This window comes from Narcine bancroftii, chromosome 9, assembly GCF_036971445.1.
Source record: "Narcine bancroftii isolate sNarBan1 chromosome 9, sNarBan1.hap1, whole genome shotgun sequence".
Classification (NCBI taxonomy): Eukaryota; Metazoa; Chordata; class Chondrichthyes; order Torpediniformes; family Narcinidae; genus Narcine; species Narcine bancroftii.
Genome location: NC_091477.1, coordinates 46,991,784 through 47,009,770, shown reverse-complemented (window position 1 = coordinate 47,009,770; position 17,987 = coordinate 46,991,784). Strand labels below are relative to the sequence as shown.

At 38.9% G+C, this 17,987-nt stretch overlaps 1 protein-coding gene across 3 annotated transcripts in view; it reads right to left on the bottom strand.

Annotated features, from left to right (window-relative positions):
* rnf145a (ring finger protein 145a) overlaps positions 1-17,987 on the bottom strand; it is an 86,050-nt gene that overhangs the window by 16,784 nt on the left and 51,279 nt on the right. For all 3 annotated transcript variants that reach the window (XM_069898991.1, XM_069898990.1, XM_069898992.1), the window contains one exon: positions 12,788-12,970. In XM_069898991.1, coding sequence (XP_069755092.1) covers positions 12,788-12,970 — 183 coding nt within the window. The remainder of the gene's footprint in view (positions 1-12,787; positions 12,971-17,987) is intronic.

Genomic DNA, 17,987 nt, shown 5'->3' with positions numbered 1-17,987 from the left:
GGGTAGTGTGTGCTTTTTCATTAAGACTTAATGGTGCACAGACATTGGGGTTATGTCAACTCCTGCTCTACTCCCTTACTCTTCTATCTACCCTGAGACTTCTCATCAGTAGCCCCTTTTCCATTGGCACCCTGTCCCAGGAATTAACGGGAAAAGGGTCCAGTAGAAAAGGAGCATTGTCTGAACGCCGAAGTCAAATGATATCATTTTAGGCGGGGGATTAACCCCCTCTACCTCTACTCATATCCCCAGTGTTTGCTGATGCTAACCAGTGGAAAAGGGAAAGACGTCCATTTCTAGGTGAAGGTAGAACACTCCAATCCCCAGGGATGAGTGTGTTCAGTGGAAAAGCAGTTAGTGTCCCAGTTAAGAGTGGCCCATTGGAAATGACACAAAGGGTTTCCTATCCTGGGACACTACACAGGCAATTAACTGGGATGCTGCTGGAAAAGGGGCTAGTGATTCTCACTTGGAGTTTATATCCTTCCTGATGCCAATTACAAACAGGCACTTGCAGCGCTGCATGAGGTGGCCAGTAAACAGATATAGCCCAGCCCGACACACTATAAATCTTAGTTGGTGATTTTAACCAGGCCTGTGTCACGAAAACCCTGCCCGACTAGCACCATCATGTAATCTCCGTACCAGAGGTCCCAGCATACTCATTCACTGCTTGGCCAAGATAAGGAAGGCCTACCATTCTTTCCTGAGACTGCATTTTGGCAAGTCAGATCACCTGGCTGTGCTCCTTCTGCCTTCAATATAGACAGAGCCTAAAGAAAGGCTTTGGAGATTAGGACAGCTAGAAGGTGGTCACAAGAGACTGAAGAACAGTTACATGACTTCCTCGAGTCAGCAGATTGGGCAGTGTTCAAGGACTCAGCTGAGGGTGGGAACGATTACATCAGGGCTGTCAGAGACTATCAAAACAGCCGTGGACGAGTGTGTCCCCACCAAATTGTTCAAGGTATTCCCCAACTAGGAGCCCTGGATGAACAATGAAATCCAAGACCTGCTGAGAGCCAGAGCACAGGCATTTAAGTCCAGAGATCTAGATCAATACAGAATGAGCAGGTATGACCTGCAAAAAGACATCTCCCAGGCCAAGTTAAGATTCCGAAATGAAAATAGAAATAACACAGGACATCTGACAGCTGTGGCAAGGCCTAAATGCCATAAGCTGCTACAAAAACAAATCCGGTGCAGCAGCAGATGGCAAAGCTTCATTCCCAGTGGAACTCAATGCCTTCTGCAATTGATTTAACCACCATAAGAGGGAAGAACTATCCCTCTGCACCACCACGTCCCAAGATGATCCCATCCAGTCCGTATCGGAGGATGACATGCATGCTGCCTGCAGGAGAATGAATCTGAGGAAAGCATCTGGCCTGGAGTACCTGGCTGAGTATTAAAAATCTGGCTGACCAATGTACCAATATATTCACAGATATCTTCAACATCTCACTCCAACAGGGTATGGTACCTACCTGTTTCAAACAGGCTTCAATCATACTGATGCCCTAGAAGAGCCTTAATGACCATCAACCAGTAGCACTTGCATCAACAGTGATGAAGTGTTTTAAAAGTGTGGTGTTTTTTTAAATTTTTCACACTATGAACCATATTTACCAAAATACACACAAACATTTCCCTCTTGAATATACACAGTGTCTTTTTCCCCCCCCTCCCTTCCCACCCCACTCCCTACCCACTAAACGTTTAACATATACAATAAACCCATTAAACAATGTCATCACATAATGAAAATAAACAAGAAAATTGTGTCATCTACTTTTACACACTGGATCAGTTCATTTCGTCTTCTTCTCATTCTATCATTTTAGGGGGTGGAGGTCCGCGGTAGGCCCTCTCTGTTGTGTTCCATGTACGGTTCACAAATTTGTTCGAATACTGTGACTTTATTTTTTAAATTATATTTTATTTTTTTCCAATGGAATATATTTATTCATTTCCATGTACCATTGCTGTACTCTCAGGCTCTCTTCTGATTTCCTTGCTACAGCTAAAGCTATCATAATAAATCTTTTTTGTGCTTCATCCAATTTCAGGCCTAGTTCTTATATTACTTAGAAGAAAGATCTCTGGATTTTTTGGTATGTTGCTTTTTGTGATTTTATTTAATACCTGATTTCGATCTTCCCAAAACTTTTCCACTTTCTCACATGCCCAAATTGCTTGTACTGTTGTTCCCGTTTCCTTCTTACAGCGAAAACATCTATCTGATATTGTTGGGTCCCATTTATTTAACTTTTGGGGTGTGATATATAGCCTGTGTAACCAATTATATTGTATCATGCGTAACCTTGTGTTTATTGTATTTCTCATAGTTCCAGAGCATAGCTTTTCCCATTTTTCATTTCTTATCTTTATGTTTAGATCTTGTTCCCACTTTTGCTTGGATTTACAGCTTATTTCATCGTTCTCTTTCTCTTGCAGCTTGATGTACATGTTTGTTATAAATCTTTTAATTATCATTGTGTCTGTAATCATATGTTCAAAGCTGCTTCCTTCTGGTAACCTCAGCCTGCATCCCAATTTGTCCTTTAAGTAGGTTTTCAGTTGGTGGAATGCGAACATTGTAACGTGAGTTATACCATATTTGTACTTCATTTGTTCAAAAGATAATAAATTATTTCCTAAGAAACAATTTTCTATTCTTTTGATCCCTTTTCTCTCCCATTCTCTAAAGGAAAGGTTATCTATTGTGAAAGGGATTAGTTGATTTTGCGTCAATAATAATTTTGGTAGTTGGTCATTTGGTTTTTTCCTTTCCATGTGAATCTTCTTCCAAATGTTGAGCAGATGGTGCAGTACTGGTGAACTATATTGCACCAGCTTTTCATTCCACTTATAAAGTATATGTTCTGGTACCTTCTCCCCTATTTTATCTAGCTCTAACCTGGTCCAAATCTGGTTTTTCCCATGTTTGATAAAAATCTGATAGATATCTTAATTGTGCTGCTCTATAATAATTCTTAAAGTTTGGTAGCTGTAAGCCCCCTTGTTTGTACCATTCTGTTAATTTATCTAGCGCTATCCTCGGTTTCCCCCCTTTCCATAAGAATTTCCTTATTATTTTCTTTAGCTCATTGAAGAATTTCTCTGTTAAGGGAATTGGTAACGATTGAAATAGGTATTGTATCCTTGGGAAGATATGCATTTTAATGCAATTTACCCTTCCGATCAGTGTTAGTGGTAAATCTTTCCAATGTTCTAAGTCATCTTGTAATTTCTTCATTAATGGCTGATCATTTAATTTGTATAGATGGCCTAGATTATTATCTAGTCGAATACCTAGGTATCGGATTGCTTGTGTTTGACATTTAAATGGTAATTCTTTCTTAAACTTTGTGAAATCTGCATTATTCATTGGCATCGGTTCACTTTTATTTGCGTTGATCTTGTACCCCGATATTTCTCCATATTCCTTCAATTTCTTATGTAATTCTTTTATTGATAATTCTGGTTCTGTTAAGTATACTATGACGTCATCTGCAAATAGACTGATTTTCTATTCCTTCTCTTTTATTTTTATCCCTTTTATTTTATTTTCTGTTCTTATCTGTTCTGCCAAGGGTTCAATAACTAAAGTGAACAGTGAGGGAGATAGTGGACATCCCTGCCTAGTTGACTTGCTTATTTAAATTGGTTCGATATATATCCATTTACTGTCACCTTTGCCAATGGTCCCTCATATAATGCTTTAATCCAATTAATGTATTTCTCTGGTAGGTTGAACCTCTGTAGTACTTTGAATAAATAATTCCATTCTACCCTGTCAAAGGCTTTCTCTGCGTCTAAAGCAACCGCCACTGTTGGCGTCTTATTTCCTTGTACTGCATGGATTAAGTTCATGAACTTACAGATATTGTGCGTTGTTTGTCTTTTCTTAATAAATCCAGTTTGATCTAGTTTTACTATTTTTGGTACACAGTCAGCCAATCTGTTTGCTAATAGTTTTCCTATTATCTTATAATCTGAGTTAAGTAGAGATATTGGTCTATAGGATGCAGGTGTTAGTGGATCTTTCCCCGTCTTTGGTATTACTGTAATTATTGCTGTTTTACATTAATCTGGCATGTTTTGTGTTTCTTCAATCTGGTTCATTACTTCCAGGAGAGGAGGAATTAGTAAGTCTTTAAATGTTTGATAGAATTCTATTGGGAGTCCGTCCTCTCCAGGCATTTTATTGTTTGGTAGCTTTTTTAATATATCCTGTATTACCTCTATTTCAAATGGTTTTATTAATTTGTTTTGCTCCTCTTCTTGCAATTTCGGTACTTCAGTTTTAGCTAGAAACTCATCTATTTTGTCTTCTTTCCCTTCGTTCTCAGTTCAGTATAATTGCTTGTAGAATTCCTTGAAGTTTTCATTGATCTCTGTTGGGTTATATGTAATTTGTTTGTCCTTTTTCCTTGATGCCAATAACGTTCTTTTAGCTTGTTCTGTTTTAAGCTGCCAAGCTAGTATTTTGTGTGTTTTTTCTCCTAGCTCATAATACTTCTGCTTTGTCTTCATTATGTTCTTCTCCACCTTAACTACGTTTGTAGTGTTTCGTATTTTATTTTTTTGTCTGCCAATTCTCTTCTTTTTGTTGTATCCTCCCTTGTTGCTAGTTCTTTTTCTGTACTTACTATTTCCCTTTCCAGCTGTTCTATTTCCCGATTCTAGACCTTCTTCATCTTAGTTACAATAACTTATTATCTGCCCTCTGATGAAGGGTTTCATTGCAGCCCATAATATAAATTTATCTTTCACTGATTCCGTATTTATTTCAAAGTACATTTTAATTTGGTGCTCAATGAATTCTCTAAAATCCTGTCTTTTAAGTAGCATGGAGTTTAATCTCCATCTATACGTTCTTGGTGGGATGGCCTCCAGCTCTATTGCTAATAACGGGTGAGTGATCCTATAACAATCTAGCTCCTGTCTGAGCGACCATGGGGACACCAATACCCTTCAGCTTAAAGCCCTACAGAAGGTAGTGAACACAACTCAGGACATCACAGGCAAAACCCTCCCCACTATCGAGAACATCTACAGGGAATGCAGTTTTTTATTTGTTTACATGTATTCGCTATATACAGTTTTTTTTTGCACTACCAATAAGTGGCAATTCTGCCGCACCCGCAGGAAAAAAGAATCTTAGGGTTGCATGTGACATCATGAATGTATCCTTACAATAATGATGAAGTCTAACCTCTGTAAAGCCATCAAAGCCACCAAGAGACAGGAAAGAACCAACCTTGAAGCTCCATCACAGATAACCAATGACTATGGCAGGGCATGAATTCAATCACAGTCTACAAAGTGAAACCAGGTAGAACCGCAAGCAAAAATGCATCTCTCCTCAACATGCAAATGCATTATACATTCCTTTCAGACAAGACACTAGTGAGCCAGCAGCATACACTGCAACAACCTGCACCCACGGTCATCACTGTAGATGTCAGACAGGCCTTTCTGCGAGTGAACCTATGGAAAATAAGCAGAAAGCAAGGTACAACAAGTCTCCCAAATTCCCACAACTACGATGACTACATTTCTTCCCACTGTATTTCCTCCCAAGGGACTACTCTGCAGGTTCACTTCCCAATTTCCCCAAATACTTGTTCCTTTTCAGTATCTTGCCCTCTAACTACCATCTCCTATGTCACCAGTCCCAAACTCTGTGGATTAAGGATTTATTTCTGGTGCTTTTGCTTTCAATTCAATGCACTTGTTGTTCAATTTACAAGCAGCGCCTCCAAGTTTCCAGCCACATCAGAAGATATACTCTATCATAATTCAATGTAAGTTTGGCCTAATCCTGAAGAACACACTTCATCTTCTAATGAGTCACACTGAAGCCATCCAGACAATCTTTAATTCAGCAATTTCAGATAGTTCACCACTCAAGTCTCCTACCTTTAATTCCGACATTTATTATTTCTTCCTCTTTCCCTTCTGCTTATACAATGGAACTCTGTTATAACATGATGGTTTGGGTTGGGTAAAAAAAAACGCATTGTGATAAAAAGTGGGGTCGCACTATATTGGGGGTTTCAATAAATTGTTGTAGTTACAGTTGAAATTAAAACACAAATTAATTTTTAGTCAAGTGACTGTCCCCACCACTTGTGGCAGCCCCATGTCCCCGCTGCTCACGCAATTCAACGTCCCCACTGCTCGTGGCAGACCGACGTCAAAAGACCTGTTGCGTTATATACAAATTCGCATTAAATCAGGTTGCATTAAATCGGCGTTCTACTCTATTTGAGACACTTTTAATCAATTTCTATTTATCGCCCCAGGAAATACTTTTAAGTTGTTCACACCCTCATCTTTTTTCAGCTCACTTCATCACCACTTCTATTACACAATCTACTCTGTCCTCCACCTTTCAAATCAATCCTTTTTGTTTAATTGCCAATTTCTTTCTGTTCTTAAATAATAATTCCCTCTTTCCCCCCTTCTCCAAAGATGCATTTAGACATTAACTTTCTGCTGTATTTTACATGAGATTAGTTATGCTTTCAAGGCATGACAAAACAATCAATTTAGTGCAATTCCAAGGAGCCATAATGAGTCAATAGGAATTCAGCAATCAGGTTTAACCTCTCAATTGGATCATGACTAATTAAGTCATGCTCGCTTTTGTTCCCTATCCCCTAAAACCTTGGAATAATAAAAATCCATCAAACCTGGAAGCAAAATTAATTGACTTGGTACTAGGCAACACATAGCTTTGGTGAACAACAAAATTGGACATGTGGGTTTCTATTTTATTATCTGAGTCATTACAAAGTAAATACAGTGAAAAGCAACATTCCCAGCAGATTCTTACAAACATAGAATCATAAAATGATTACAGCACTGAAAGAGGGGATTCAGCACGTTATGACGGTTCACATCTTACCAAAATATCAGCCAATTATTTTAGCTAATGGGAATGCCAAATTTTAACCAAATCAGTCCTTTGATTATAGTTTCTTGTATTGGATTTTATCAAATGCATTTTGGAAGTTACATGTAAATAATATCCAAAGAGTTGTGCATCTTTGTGCCCTACAGCTAAACATATCAAAAAAAATTAAATCATGTCACCCTTTTTTAAAGAGCAGAGCAATGCATTCAATTTTTGAAAGGCACTTCTAAAAGACTGACCAACGGATAAGGAGAACGAGGTAACATGATAGTTGAAGCACACATGTTGATATCTATTTTGTTTATAACCATGAAATAAAACTGATCAAGAGATTTTGATATGCTTTTGTATTATTTTTCCAAAAGATGTCAACCAATTAAAAAATAATCAGTTATTCATGAAATTAAAATTAATTGCAAGTTAACTGTGGCTTCAATTGCTCTGTAAAATAATAACAAGCTACTAACTTTCTTGAATGGTCTAATGGGAAATATTTTGTATTTAAATTTAAATAGTCCTAAAACAACTGGCTGCCTTTATAATCCCAACTAAAACAATTTAAAAGTATTTGAGATGTTAAATCCCTCTATGAGCTTGAACCTTCCATTCTCTTCAAACTCTGCCAATCTCCAACTCTGTTTCTATGCTCTTGCACACCTTTGATTTCATTTGCCTCACCACTTGTGAATGCTTGGCCCATTGTCAAAAAGCCTGGGGACACTTAGTATTAAATTGATATAATAATTTTTTTTGGCTGAGACTTAGCATAGACGAAGCAGCAAGGATCTGAAGTAGATTCCTCTGCGAACATACGAGCAATGATTATGGTCATATGGTCTAATCCAGGGGTGGGAACCTTTTTAATTTAGACATACAGCATGGTAACAGGCCATTTCAGCCCATGAGTACATGCTATAGACGATAATTTCCAGGTTCTAGTATTTCCTAACTTCAAAATGTGTCATCTTCAAGGAAATGTAGGGATGATATTCCAAATTACTATTTTATTAATCCAATAACCAAACTTTGTAGATACAATTTTATGTAGCTTTAATTCGTTGATAAAACGAATAAACATTTTGTATAATTTTGCATTAAAATTTTCCTAATGATGAATAAGCAAAGCATTTGGCTATATTTATAGATTATACTGATATTCAACTTTAAAGAGATATACAAGAAGAAATAAGACAAAATAAGATGAATTCAAACAAAATTATCTCGGGCTCATGTCTCCTTCATAGTTCGCCGAAGAATGAGATGCAAGCTCTTAGTCTGCAAGGATATTATAACATATTATGTCATAGTCACTATGGTAACACTACAAACAATACTTTTTCTTAAAGAGACAGGCACAAAATTAACTAAGAATCAAAAATACAAGGTTTTAACCTTTACACATGCTGCCCAATTAACCTACACCACCAGTACATACTCATGGGCCAAAATGGCCTGTTACCGTGGTGAATGTCTTAATTAAAAATTAAAAGGTTGCCCACCCCTGAGTTACTGCTCAAATCTCCACCTGCTCTGGATGCTGGCAATCAAATGAAGTCAGTTTCAAGTCAAACATGAAAATCTGCAAATGTTCTGACTGTACTTTACACAAAAATGCTGGAGAAACTCAGCAAGTCATGCAGCTTCTTTATATAGCAAAGATAAAAATGCACAACCAACTTTTCTGGCCTGAATAAAATGGTGGGATAGAGGGAGAGGAGGAGAAGCAAAGGGCCACAGGCAAGAGGTCATAATGGATAGGAGTATGAGGACACAAGAGAAAAAAAAAGCTGTGAAGTGAGGGGATGGGGATATCTCTCTGAATAGAGAGGGCCAGGGATCAGGAAAGGTAAATGGAGGGTTGGGGAGAACAGAGAGCGGAGGTCAGAAGGAGGAGTTGGGGGATCAGAGGGGAGGGGGAGATGAGTGGGTCCAAGGGCTGGGGGTGGGGTTTAAGCAAGACAGTACTGCCATTATAGCAGGTATGTTGGTACCTACAGATTCATGAAAGAGAGACACCGTTGTTCTGAAGGGTTCAGTCCGAATGTTGGTGGCTTCAAACAGGCTTTAAATGGCCTGTTAAAAGAGGCGATGATGTTTATGTTAAATCCCACATCTGCAGAGTTCTGTGCCTAAGATAATGGCACCTGTGGTCTGCAGCAGCCATGAGTGACTGCAGGCTCTGGGGAGCAGCAGACCAATGCAGGAGACCAGAAACAGAGGAATAGATAGGGATGAATGGGGAGAGATGTGAGGGAATAGAGAAGAGCAAGGAGTGAGGGGATGAGAAAGTGGGATCCACCAACAAAGGAATGCGAGGTGTCAGCCTTGTGGAGGCTGACGTTGGTGTGGGATTTGATGATGGAGTCAACATTGACGGGACCCAAGTATCTGCATTGGCGAAGACGTCGGGGCAACGGTATGTTGGCACTCAGGGTCACTGACGAAGGCCAGAACCAGGGTTAGCAACAAAGGACTCAGAAGCTCCAGTGTGTGGATGACGGGGCTGGGGTGATCATCTGCATTGTAAACTCTAGCCTGAAGGCAGCTGGACCAGGCAGGAGCTCCTGTTGAGGGTTTCCACCTCAGCCTTGGCTGCCCACCTCAGCCTTGGCTGCCCACCTCAGCCTTGGCTGCCCACCTCAGCCTTGGCTGCCCACCTCAGCCTTGGCTGCCCACCTCAGCCGGCTGCCCACCTCAGCCTTGGCTGCCCACCTCAGCCTTGGCTGCCCATCTCAGCCTTGGCTGCCCACCGCAGCCTTGGCTGCCCACCGCAGCCTTGGCTGCCCACCTCAGCCTTGGCTGCCCACCTCAGCCTTGGCTGCCCACCTCAGCCTTGGCTGCCCACCTCAGCCTTGGCTGCCCACCTCAGCCTTGGCTGCCCACCGCAGCCTTGGCTGCCCACCGCAGCCTTGGCTGCCCACCTCAGCCTTGGCTGCCCACCTCAGCCTTGGCTGCCCACCTCAGCCTTGGCTGCCCACCTCAGCCTTGGCTGCCCACCTCAGCCTTGGCTGCCCACCTCAGCCTTGGCTGCCCACCTCAGCCTTGGCTGCCCACCTCAGCCTTGGCTGCCCACCTCAGCCTTGGCTGCCCACCTCAGCCTTGGCTGCCCACCTTAGCCTTGGCTGCCCACCTCAGCCTTGGCTGCCCACCTCAGCCTTGGCTGCCCACAGGACCAAGCTTCCAACATCTCCATGCTAACCCCAGTCCCAGTCACCCACATGCTGCAGCCATAGTCACCTCTGCCAGTGATCCTGATTGCCAACATACTGTAGCCACCGACGCCTCTGTTGATGCAGGTACTTACCCCATTCCCAACCAACACTATTCTGGTGCCTATGCCGACTGCATTACCATTTTCCACACCAACCACATCCTCCACAAGGCTGACATCTTGGATTCCTCTGCCAATCGATCCCACTGCTTCATCCCTCAACTCCTTACCCTTTCTCTCCCCCTCACACCTATCCCAACTCACCCCATCTACTCCTTTGAGCTCCACGTTTCTTCCCATCCCCTACCCTCAGACCCTCTTATTTCTACCAATACCCATCTGTCCTCCCCCTTTCATCCCACACCCCTGGCCCTCAGACCCTCCCATCTCCCCAACTCCCTTTTGAACCTCCACCCTGCCACCTCCACTCTCTGACCTACTTAACCCTCCACCCCGCCTCCAACTTTCCCAACCCTTCATTCCACTCTCTTGATCCCCCTACCCCCTCCATTCAGAGCTAACCCCTCCCCCACCTTTCAGACTTTTTTGTATGCCCTCCTACCCCTATCATTTATGACTTCTTGCCTGTGGTCCTGTGCTCCTCCTGCTGCCCCCCTCCACCATGTTATTCAGGCCTTGAGGAAAGGCGCAGTTTTAAAACATTAGTCATGTATCTTATCTTTGCTACATGAAGAATGCTGCATGACTTGAGTTTCTCCAGTAATTTTGTGTAAACGTCAAGAGAATGTGAAGCATGTAATTCAACTGCATGGAGCTGTAGATCAAGAATAGAACAGGTTACCGCTCAGATCCAAATGCCAGTGGAGTTGCCCCAAACCTGGTCCTGTCTGAATCCACATCCTGCAAGATTATGAATCAAATGACTCGGATTTTGCCATTGACCAAAGCCTAAGTGGCAAATTCAGGATCCTTTCTGGATATTTGATCCTTTTCCAATTTCCAGTGCACACTTCAAACCTTTGTCACTCTTTCTCCTCCTTGTCCCATCTCTCTCAAAACCTGTTTGACCAGCTATGCCATGCTGCTACTTTGTGAACATTCCACAGCTTTAAGTAGGCTGTGTGAAGTCAAGCACTCATTATGTCTAATGGCCATTTTTCCATTGTGATCCCTGGTCTTGTTTCAGTCCCATTTCCTCTGTGATTCTGGCATCGCTTACTTTGACACAAGGCAACTTTCCAGGGTATCTGGCAAACACCCTCCCACCCCCCACCCCCCTACCCTTTCCTATGTTCTAAATAGAACATAAAACTTTTTATTCAAATACCACTTTCATCTTTTTCATTTAGAATATCAATATTATGAAGTTGTTCGTATTATTTCAAACAATCACTTTTCCTGATATTACAACAAAAATTATAGATTTTTATCATCCCATGCTACTTATTCTTCACATCCCATTTGTTTGCTCTTCTTATCCATTTTGGCCTATTGATATTTCATGCAGACAATTGTTCTTGTCATACAATACAGAAACTGTCCCTTTGACTCACTAAGAGTGCAATAACCTATTTACACTAATCCTATTTTATTCTCCACACTTGACAATTTGCCTGCACTCTATGGGCAATTTACATTGGCCAATGAATCTATAACCTGCATGTCTGAGATGTGGGAAGAAACTTACACAGTCATCCTTAATGTAAACTCCATATGGAAAGTATAGAAATAAAACAGAGTCTGGAGCTATGAATCAACAGTTCTGCACTTGCTCCACTGTGCTATGAAAATAAATAAAAATGACATAATACTACATTCCTCCTCCTATTTTAGGAGGATGGACGTCGCTCAAGACCAGACAAGAAAGGTTGCTGATTAATATGTGCAATAAATTTACAAGTGTTGAAACAAAATTGGTAGCAATATGAATGACTGTCTCACTGGAACATTATCTAAGTTGTTAAGACATTCAAAATGATCACTAAATATATAAAATTATTTAGTTAGAAAATGGAGGTAATTTACAATGGATGAATAAAACTAATGACAAACAGCAAATTGGATAGCAAGCTAACTTAAAAATAGATTGGTTATAGATAATTTCTCATACTAGCTACAGAGAAGTAGTATGTGAAAAGATGTATGAAATTTACAAGAATCATACCAGAATTTTAAGTTTTAGTCCAAAGGATTGGGCTGTGTCTTTCCAACAAAAGGGAAGTTTTTAAACAACTTGAAAATATTTTAGAGAATAGGAAGATTTTTTGGATAAGGCAAAACAAAGTGCAGAAATACAAGATAGTCACGAACAAATCTAACAAGAGAACCTTAATTATTTATGGTGGTGAGAATGTGGAATTTGCTATAAATATCAGAACATCAGGAAGAAAACATAACGATAAACAAAGGGCAGTTGATATGAGAGGAAATATACTGTATGCTTAGTGAACACAGGACAAAAGGAATAGAGAAAATGGAGATGAGAGTAAAGGATGACAGGAGGTTCAAAGAGTCATTTTGGCTAAAGGTCTGTTTAGAGTGGAATGATGGAAAGGGATGGTGTAACATTAATGGATAACTTTGCAATTTAGACAGTGAAAAATTACAAAGGACAATAAAAGCATTCAGGAAACTAACACAAGTAAAATGAACTAAATCTGCCTCCTCAATTTGTAAGGCATTCTTACTTGTTTCTTGAAGCTCCAAGTGCGAGGACAATTGGATCAGCAATTTCTAACATTGATTGAAGAATGGAAGCTACCACAATGAAGAGGATAATGCTCAACAGAAAGGCTCGATGCACAACCTGTAATTCAATCAGGCCAGTCTGTACTGCTAGGATCAGCAATGTGATACCCTCAGTCATCCCTCTGAAAATTTGAAAATAAAATCTCTCAATAAGATATTGACACTTGCAGTTTGAGCAATAATCGATACATTTATGGAAGTGAAACAAATTTTATATGTTGCAAAGAATTTAATACAGTAAAACCCCTGGTACCTGCACCTATGGAGATTGGTAGATGCTGGATAAGCAGTACCTTGAGATTTACAATGCCTCACCTGCATAATAATAAATAGTTTAGAAGTCAAAAGACATAAATAAGAGACTGTACTTACACTGAACAAACTTAACTTTCATGAAACCTTAAAGCATTTACTTTATTTTAGTCCATTCTTTGAAAACATTTAACCGCTGATGCATTTGCAGGTTCCTCCCCCTCCAAAAGACGAACGATGACATTATTGATAATTAACTCACCCCCCTCCCCCCATCCCCACCGCAATTATACAAATAAAGCCCTCTTATGAAGCAGAAATAAGGAGACACTAAGAAAGTCACTCCTATGGCGAGCGGAATTAACCAGCTCTTCATCCTGGGCAACGCCATTGCTGTTTCACACAACTTTATTCAAACACCTGCAACAAGCAAAGCATGGCCAAGGCACTCTGCTAGCTGAATATTTGCTCCCATCTTCACCAAAGGTTTTTGTGTTATTTCAGAAAACAAATACTTCTACAGTGTTAAACTTAAGTATTCTTTACCTATTATTTTATTCTTACTTATTTAAATTATTTTATTTTCCTCGATATTTTACTGGTAGCTTGAATGCCAGATAGCAGGGGTTTTAAAAACTAAAAGTAGAATTTTAGAAAATTGATATTAATTTAACAGAATAGCAGTTAAGTATACTGATTCTTCCATCACTGTGAGCAGTACTTTTCATATCTAGTTTAGCTGAATTTCCAACACCAACCTGATGACAATGCTCCCACCGAGAGATTTGTGTATTGTAGTTTATTTCATAATTTTCATAATTTCTTTGGCATGGAAAGAATCAGTCTTGTTAAGCCTATGCACAGGAATAATAAGTTTCCTAGTGTCTAATAAGTCACAGGTGCAGCAACTAGAGCTTCTGGCAAAATTGTTCATAAACAGCAAAAGTTGGCATGCTGCTGTCGAGACCTGTAAGGGGCATAACCAAAGGATAGAGGTGAAGAACTCCAAGGTAAGTTCAGGAGTTGTGCACATGGCCTTTGGAAATAGTTTGTATTGTCACCTAATCCTTACTTCACATACATTATGGATTACAAGCCTTGACCAAAATGTCCTGAGAACATGGGATTGACAGATGCAACAACACTTTTGGAACCAACTGACTGATAATAAAATGCCTGATATCTGGTGATCCATGAAGTGGTAATTTTTTTTTCCTTTGCTCTCCAGTAATATTCCTTGCTTTTTATAAAATATTTTTATTGAGTTCAATATCATAATCGGATATTCATGCTGCATTAATATAACAAAGAAAATATCATAACATTATACATATAACTGGTAAAAATTCACTAATTAACAATTTCCTATTTTCATTAATAATTATTGATTAATATTGTTAAATTTAAAAATCAATGAATGACATTATAAGCAAATCTGCTCATAACTTGGTATAATATCAAATGATATTATGGTCTAGGACAATCATATATAACCCTAATTAATCAACTTATTTTTTTTTAAAAAAGCAAGAAAAATAAAAAAACTAAACACTAATCTAACCCCTCCCACTAATCAAGGTTACTTATAAAACCAAACAAAGTGAAAGAAAAACGAAACTGGATTGGATTGCTACCTCTGGAAGCCAGACGGAGCATCAGCGGAGCAGCCCAACAGCCCAAAACTGCCAACCATGATATTGGACCCCATATCTTTTCAAACTGGAACTTTTGATCTTTGATATTGTATATAATTTGTTTCCAAACTTAAATATGCTGTTACATCATTGCAGCCGCTGCCCATGAGTTAATGAAAGTTCATCTTTCCACTTCATTAAAACCCCTCGTCTGGCTATCAACGTACTAAAAGCTGAAACCTTCTCTTGCAATGCCAACAAAGGTATGATTGAAGCCAAACAACACAATTAAAGGCCACGGATCTATTGTAATCTTAAAAATCACTGATAAAGATTGAAAAATGCTCTCCCAGAATCTTCCTAATTTGGGACATTACCAAAACATCTGAATTAGTGAGGCCTCACTAATTTTACACCTTTCACACAATGGATCAACATCTGCATAAAAACGAGATAATGTAAGTTTGTACAAATGTATTCTGTGTACCACTTTAAATTGTAATATACAATGTCTAGCACAAAATGACGAATCATTAATCAAGCTAAGAGTAGAATGCCAGTCCTCAACGAGAAGGTTATATTAAGATCCCATTCCCAGTCATTTTTAATTTTAACCATTGATGTTAGTCTTAAATCCAGTAAATTATTGTAAATACATGATATTAACCCACTGTGAACAAACAATAAAAAAAAATCAAGAATATTTGAGTCTGCAATTCGAGTAAAATCTTGTAACTTAGATTGGACAAAGTGTCCAACTTGCGAGTATCTAAAAAATGTTGATTGGAAATCTTAAATTTAACTGACAATTATTCAAAAGAAGCAAAATTTTTACAAATAAATAAATCTTTGTCACTTTTAACACCTGATCTATACCATTCCTTAAAGCCTGCATCTATATCAGAAGGTGGAAAGTAGTGGTTATGGAACTCACCAGGGGAAAAACTATTACAACCCAAAAAAATTTCCTAAATTGAACTCATATTCTTAGCCTATTCCTCATTATCTGATTCTGAGTCAGTTTAAAAAGTGATAGAGATAGAACAGAACTTAAAAGTGCCAACAATGATGCTTTCCTAGAAAAATTCAGTTCTGTTCCTATCCAAGTAACTCATTTATCAAATTTTAATAGTAAAAATAAACTCTGTATATTAATTGGCCAATAATAAAATCGAAAGTTTGGAAGTGATAGTCCTCCATTCCTTACCATTTTCTGAAGATGGGTTTTGTTTATTTGTGGTTGTTTTCTAATGAATCAAAAAATGATTTGGGAATAAAAATTGATAAAGCTTGATAAAGATATAGAAATTTGGATAAAATAATCATTTTAATCAAATGAATATGTCTAATCATTACAATAGAGAATGGAGACCATCCAAATAGTGACACTTTAATCTGATTAAACAGTACTACAAATTTTCTTTCATAAGCCTTTTATAACTTTTTGCAATTATTATTCCTAAATATTGGAATTGGTCCTTAACCATCTTGAATGAAAAGTTGGAATACATAGAAATATGTCCCTTTAAAGTTCACTTTTATATAAATTTACTTATAACCTGAAAAAAAGTCCAAATTGAGCAAACATATTTAATGTATTAGATATAGAAACCTCTGTATTTGAAATAAACAGCAATGAATCATCTGCATAAAGAGATACATTATGTTCATTTCCATGTCTGGTTATTCCCTTAAATTCTCTATGCTGTCGGAGAACAGCGGCTTGAGTTTCTAACGCTAAGTCAGAGAGTAAAGGACTTAACGGACATCCTTGATGGGTTCCTCTATTTAGCCTAAACATTTTTGATTGTTGTAAATTAGTACAAATTGAAGCCATAGGGCATAAATATAATAATTTGATCCTATTGATAAAATCTGGACCAAAATTAAATTTCTCTAAAGTAGCAAATAAATAGTTCCATTCTACCCAATCAAAAGCTTTTTTGGCATCTATTAAAAGTACACATTTCATTGTATGTGTAGAAATATATTATATTCAGTACACTTTATATATAAGAATTTTTAAAAATAAAACCTGGTTGGTCTGAATTAATAATTATTGGTAAATTATTTTCTAACCAATGTGCTAACAATTTAGATATAATCTTCACATCACATTATGTAGTGAAATAGGTCCATAGGAGGCATATTCTGTTGCTTCTTTCCCTTTTTTTCAAAATAAGAGAGATGCTTGCTTCATTAAAAGATGGGAGCATTTCTTTAATTGAATCTTAAAACACCAAATTTATATATGGTGCAAGCATTTTATAAAAGAGTTTATAAAATTCTACAGGGAAACAATCTGGTCTTGAAGATTTTGAAGAGGCGACTTGGAATGTTAATGAGGGTAGAGCAGTGAATGTTGTCTATATGGACTTCAGTAAGGCCTTTGATAAGGTTCTGCGTGGAAGGTTAGTTAGAAAGGTTCAGTCGTTGGGTATTAATTTTGAGAGAGTCAAATGGATTCAACAGTGGCTGGAAGGGGGATTCCAGAGAGTTGTAGTAGATAACTGTTTGTCAGGTTGGAGGCTGGTGACAAGCAGTGTGCCTCAGGGATCTGTATTGGGTCCATTGTTGTTTGTTATATATATTAATAATCAGGGTGATGAGGTGGTAAATTGGATTAGTAAATATGCAGATGACACTAAAATAGGTAGAATTGTGGATAATAAAGAAGATTTTCAAAAGGCTTCTTCAGGTGCATTCTCCGCTAAGAATGCGCCTGCAGAAGCTGAAGCGGACCTGTGAATTGCCATTCAGGTGGCAGCACTAAAAGCTCAGCGCTGGCCATCTGAAAGGGACAGCTGCACGGGAGGTGCCTCGGAGGGCACTCTGGCTCCTGTCCCTTTGGGCTGTCAGGGTTGGGGCAGTGGGCTGTTAGCGCTGGGGCAGCCAGTCCCCAAACTGATCCCACTTATAAGGGACAGATAATTTGTTGTTTTCCAATGCAGGCACCAAGCACCAAATGTTTGTTGGTAATCTGCCCATAGCCATAGTAATGGGATCAGTGTGGGGACCGACATGGGGCTATGGAGAGAGAGCAGAGCAGTGGGATCAGTGTGGGGACCGACATGGGGCTAGTTTAATTGGGGGTTAATGTTTGGTGCAGACATTGTGTGCAAAAGGGCTGTTCCTGTACTGTACTTTTCTTTATCTTAGATATTCATTCTATTTGGTGTTTGCATTTCCCTCTGATAAACTCCCTGGGCTTTTATTTGCCATCCTGATGCCTTTTGCTAACTGGTTCATGTGT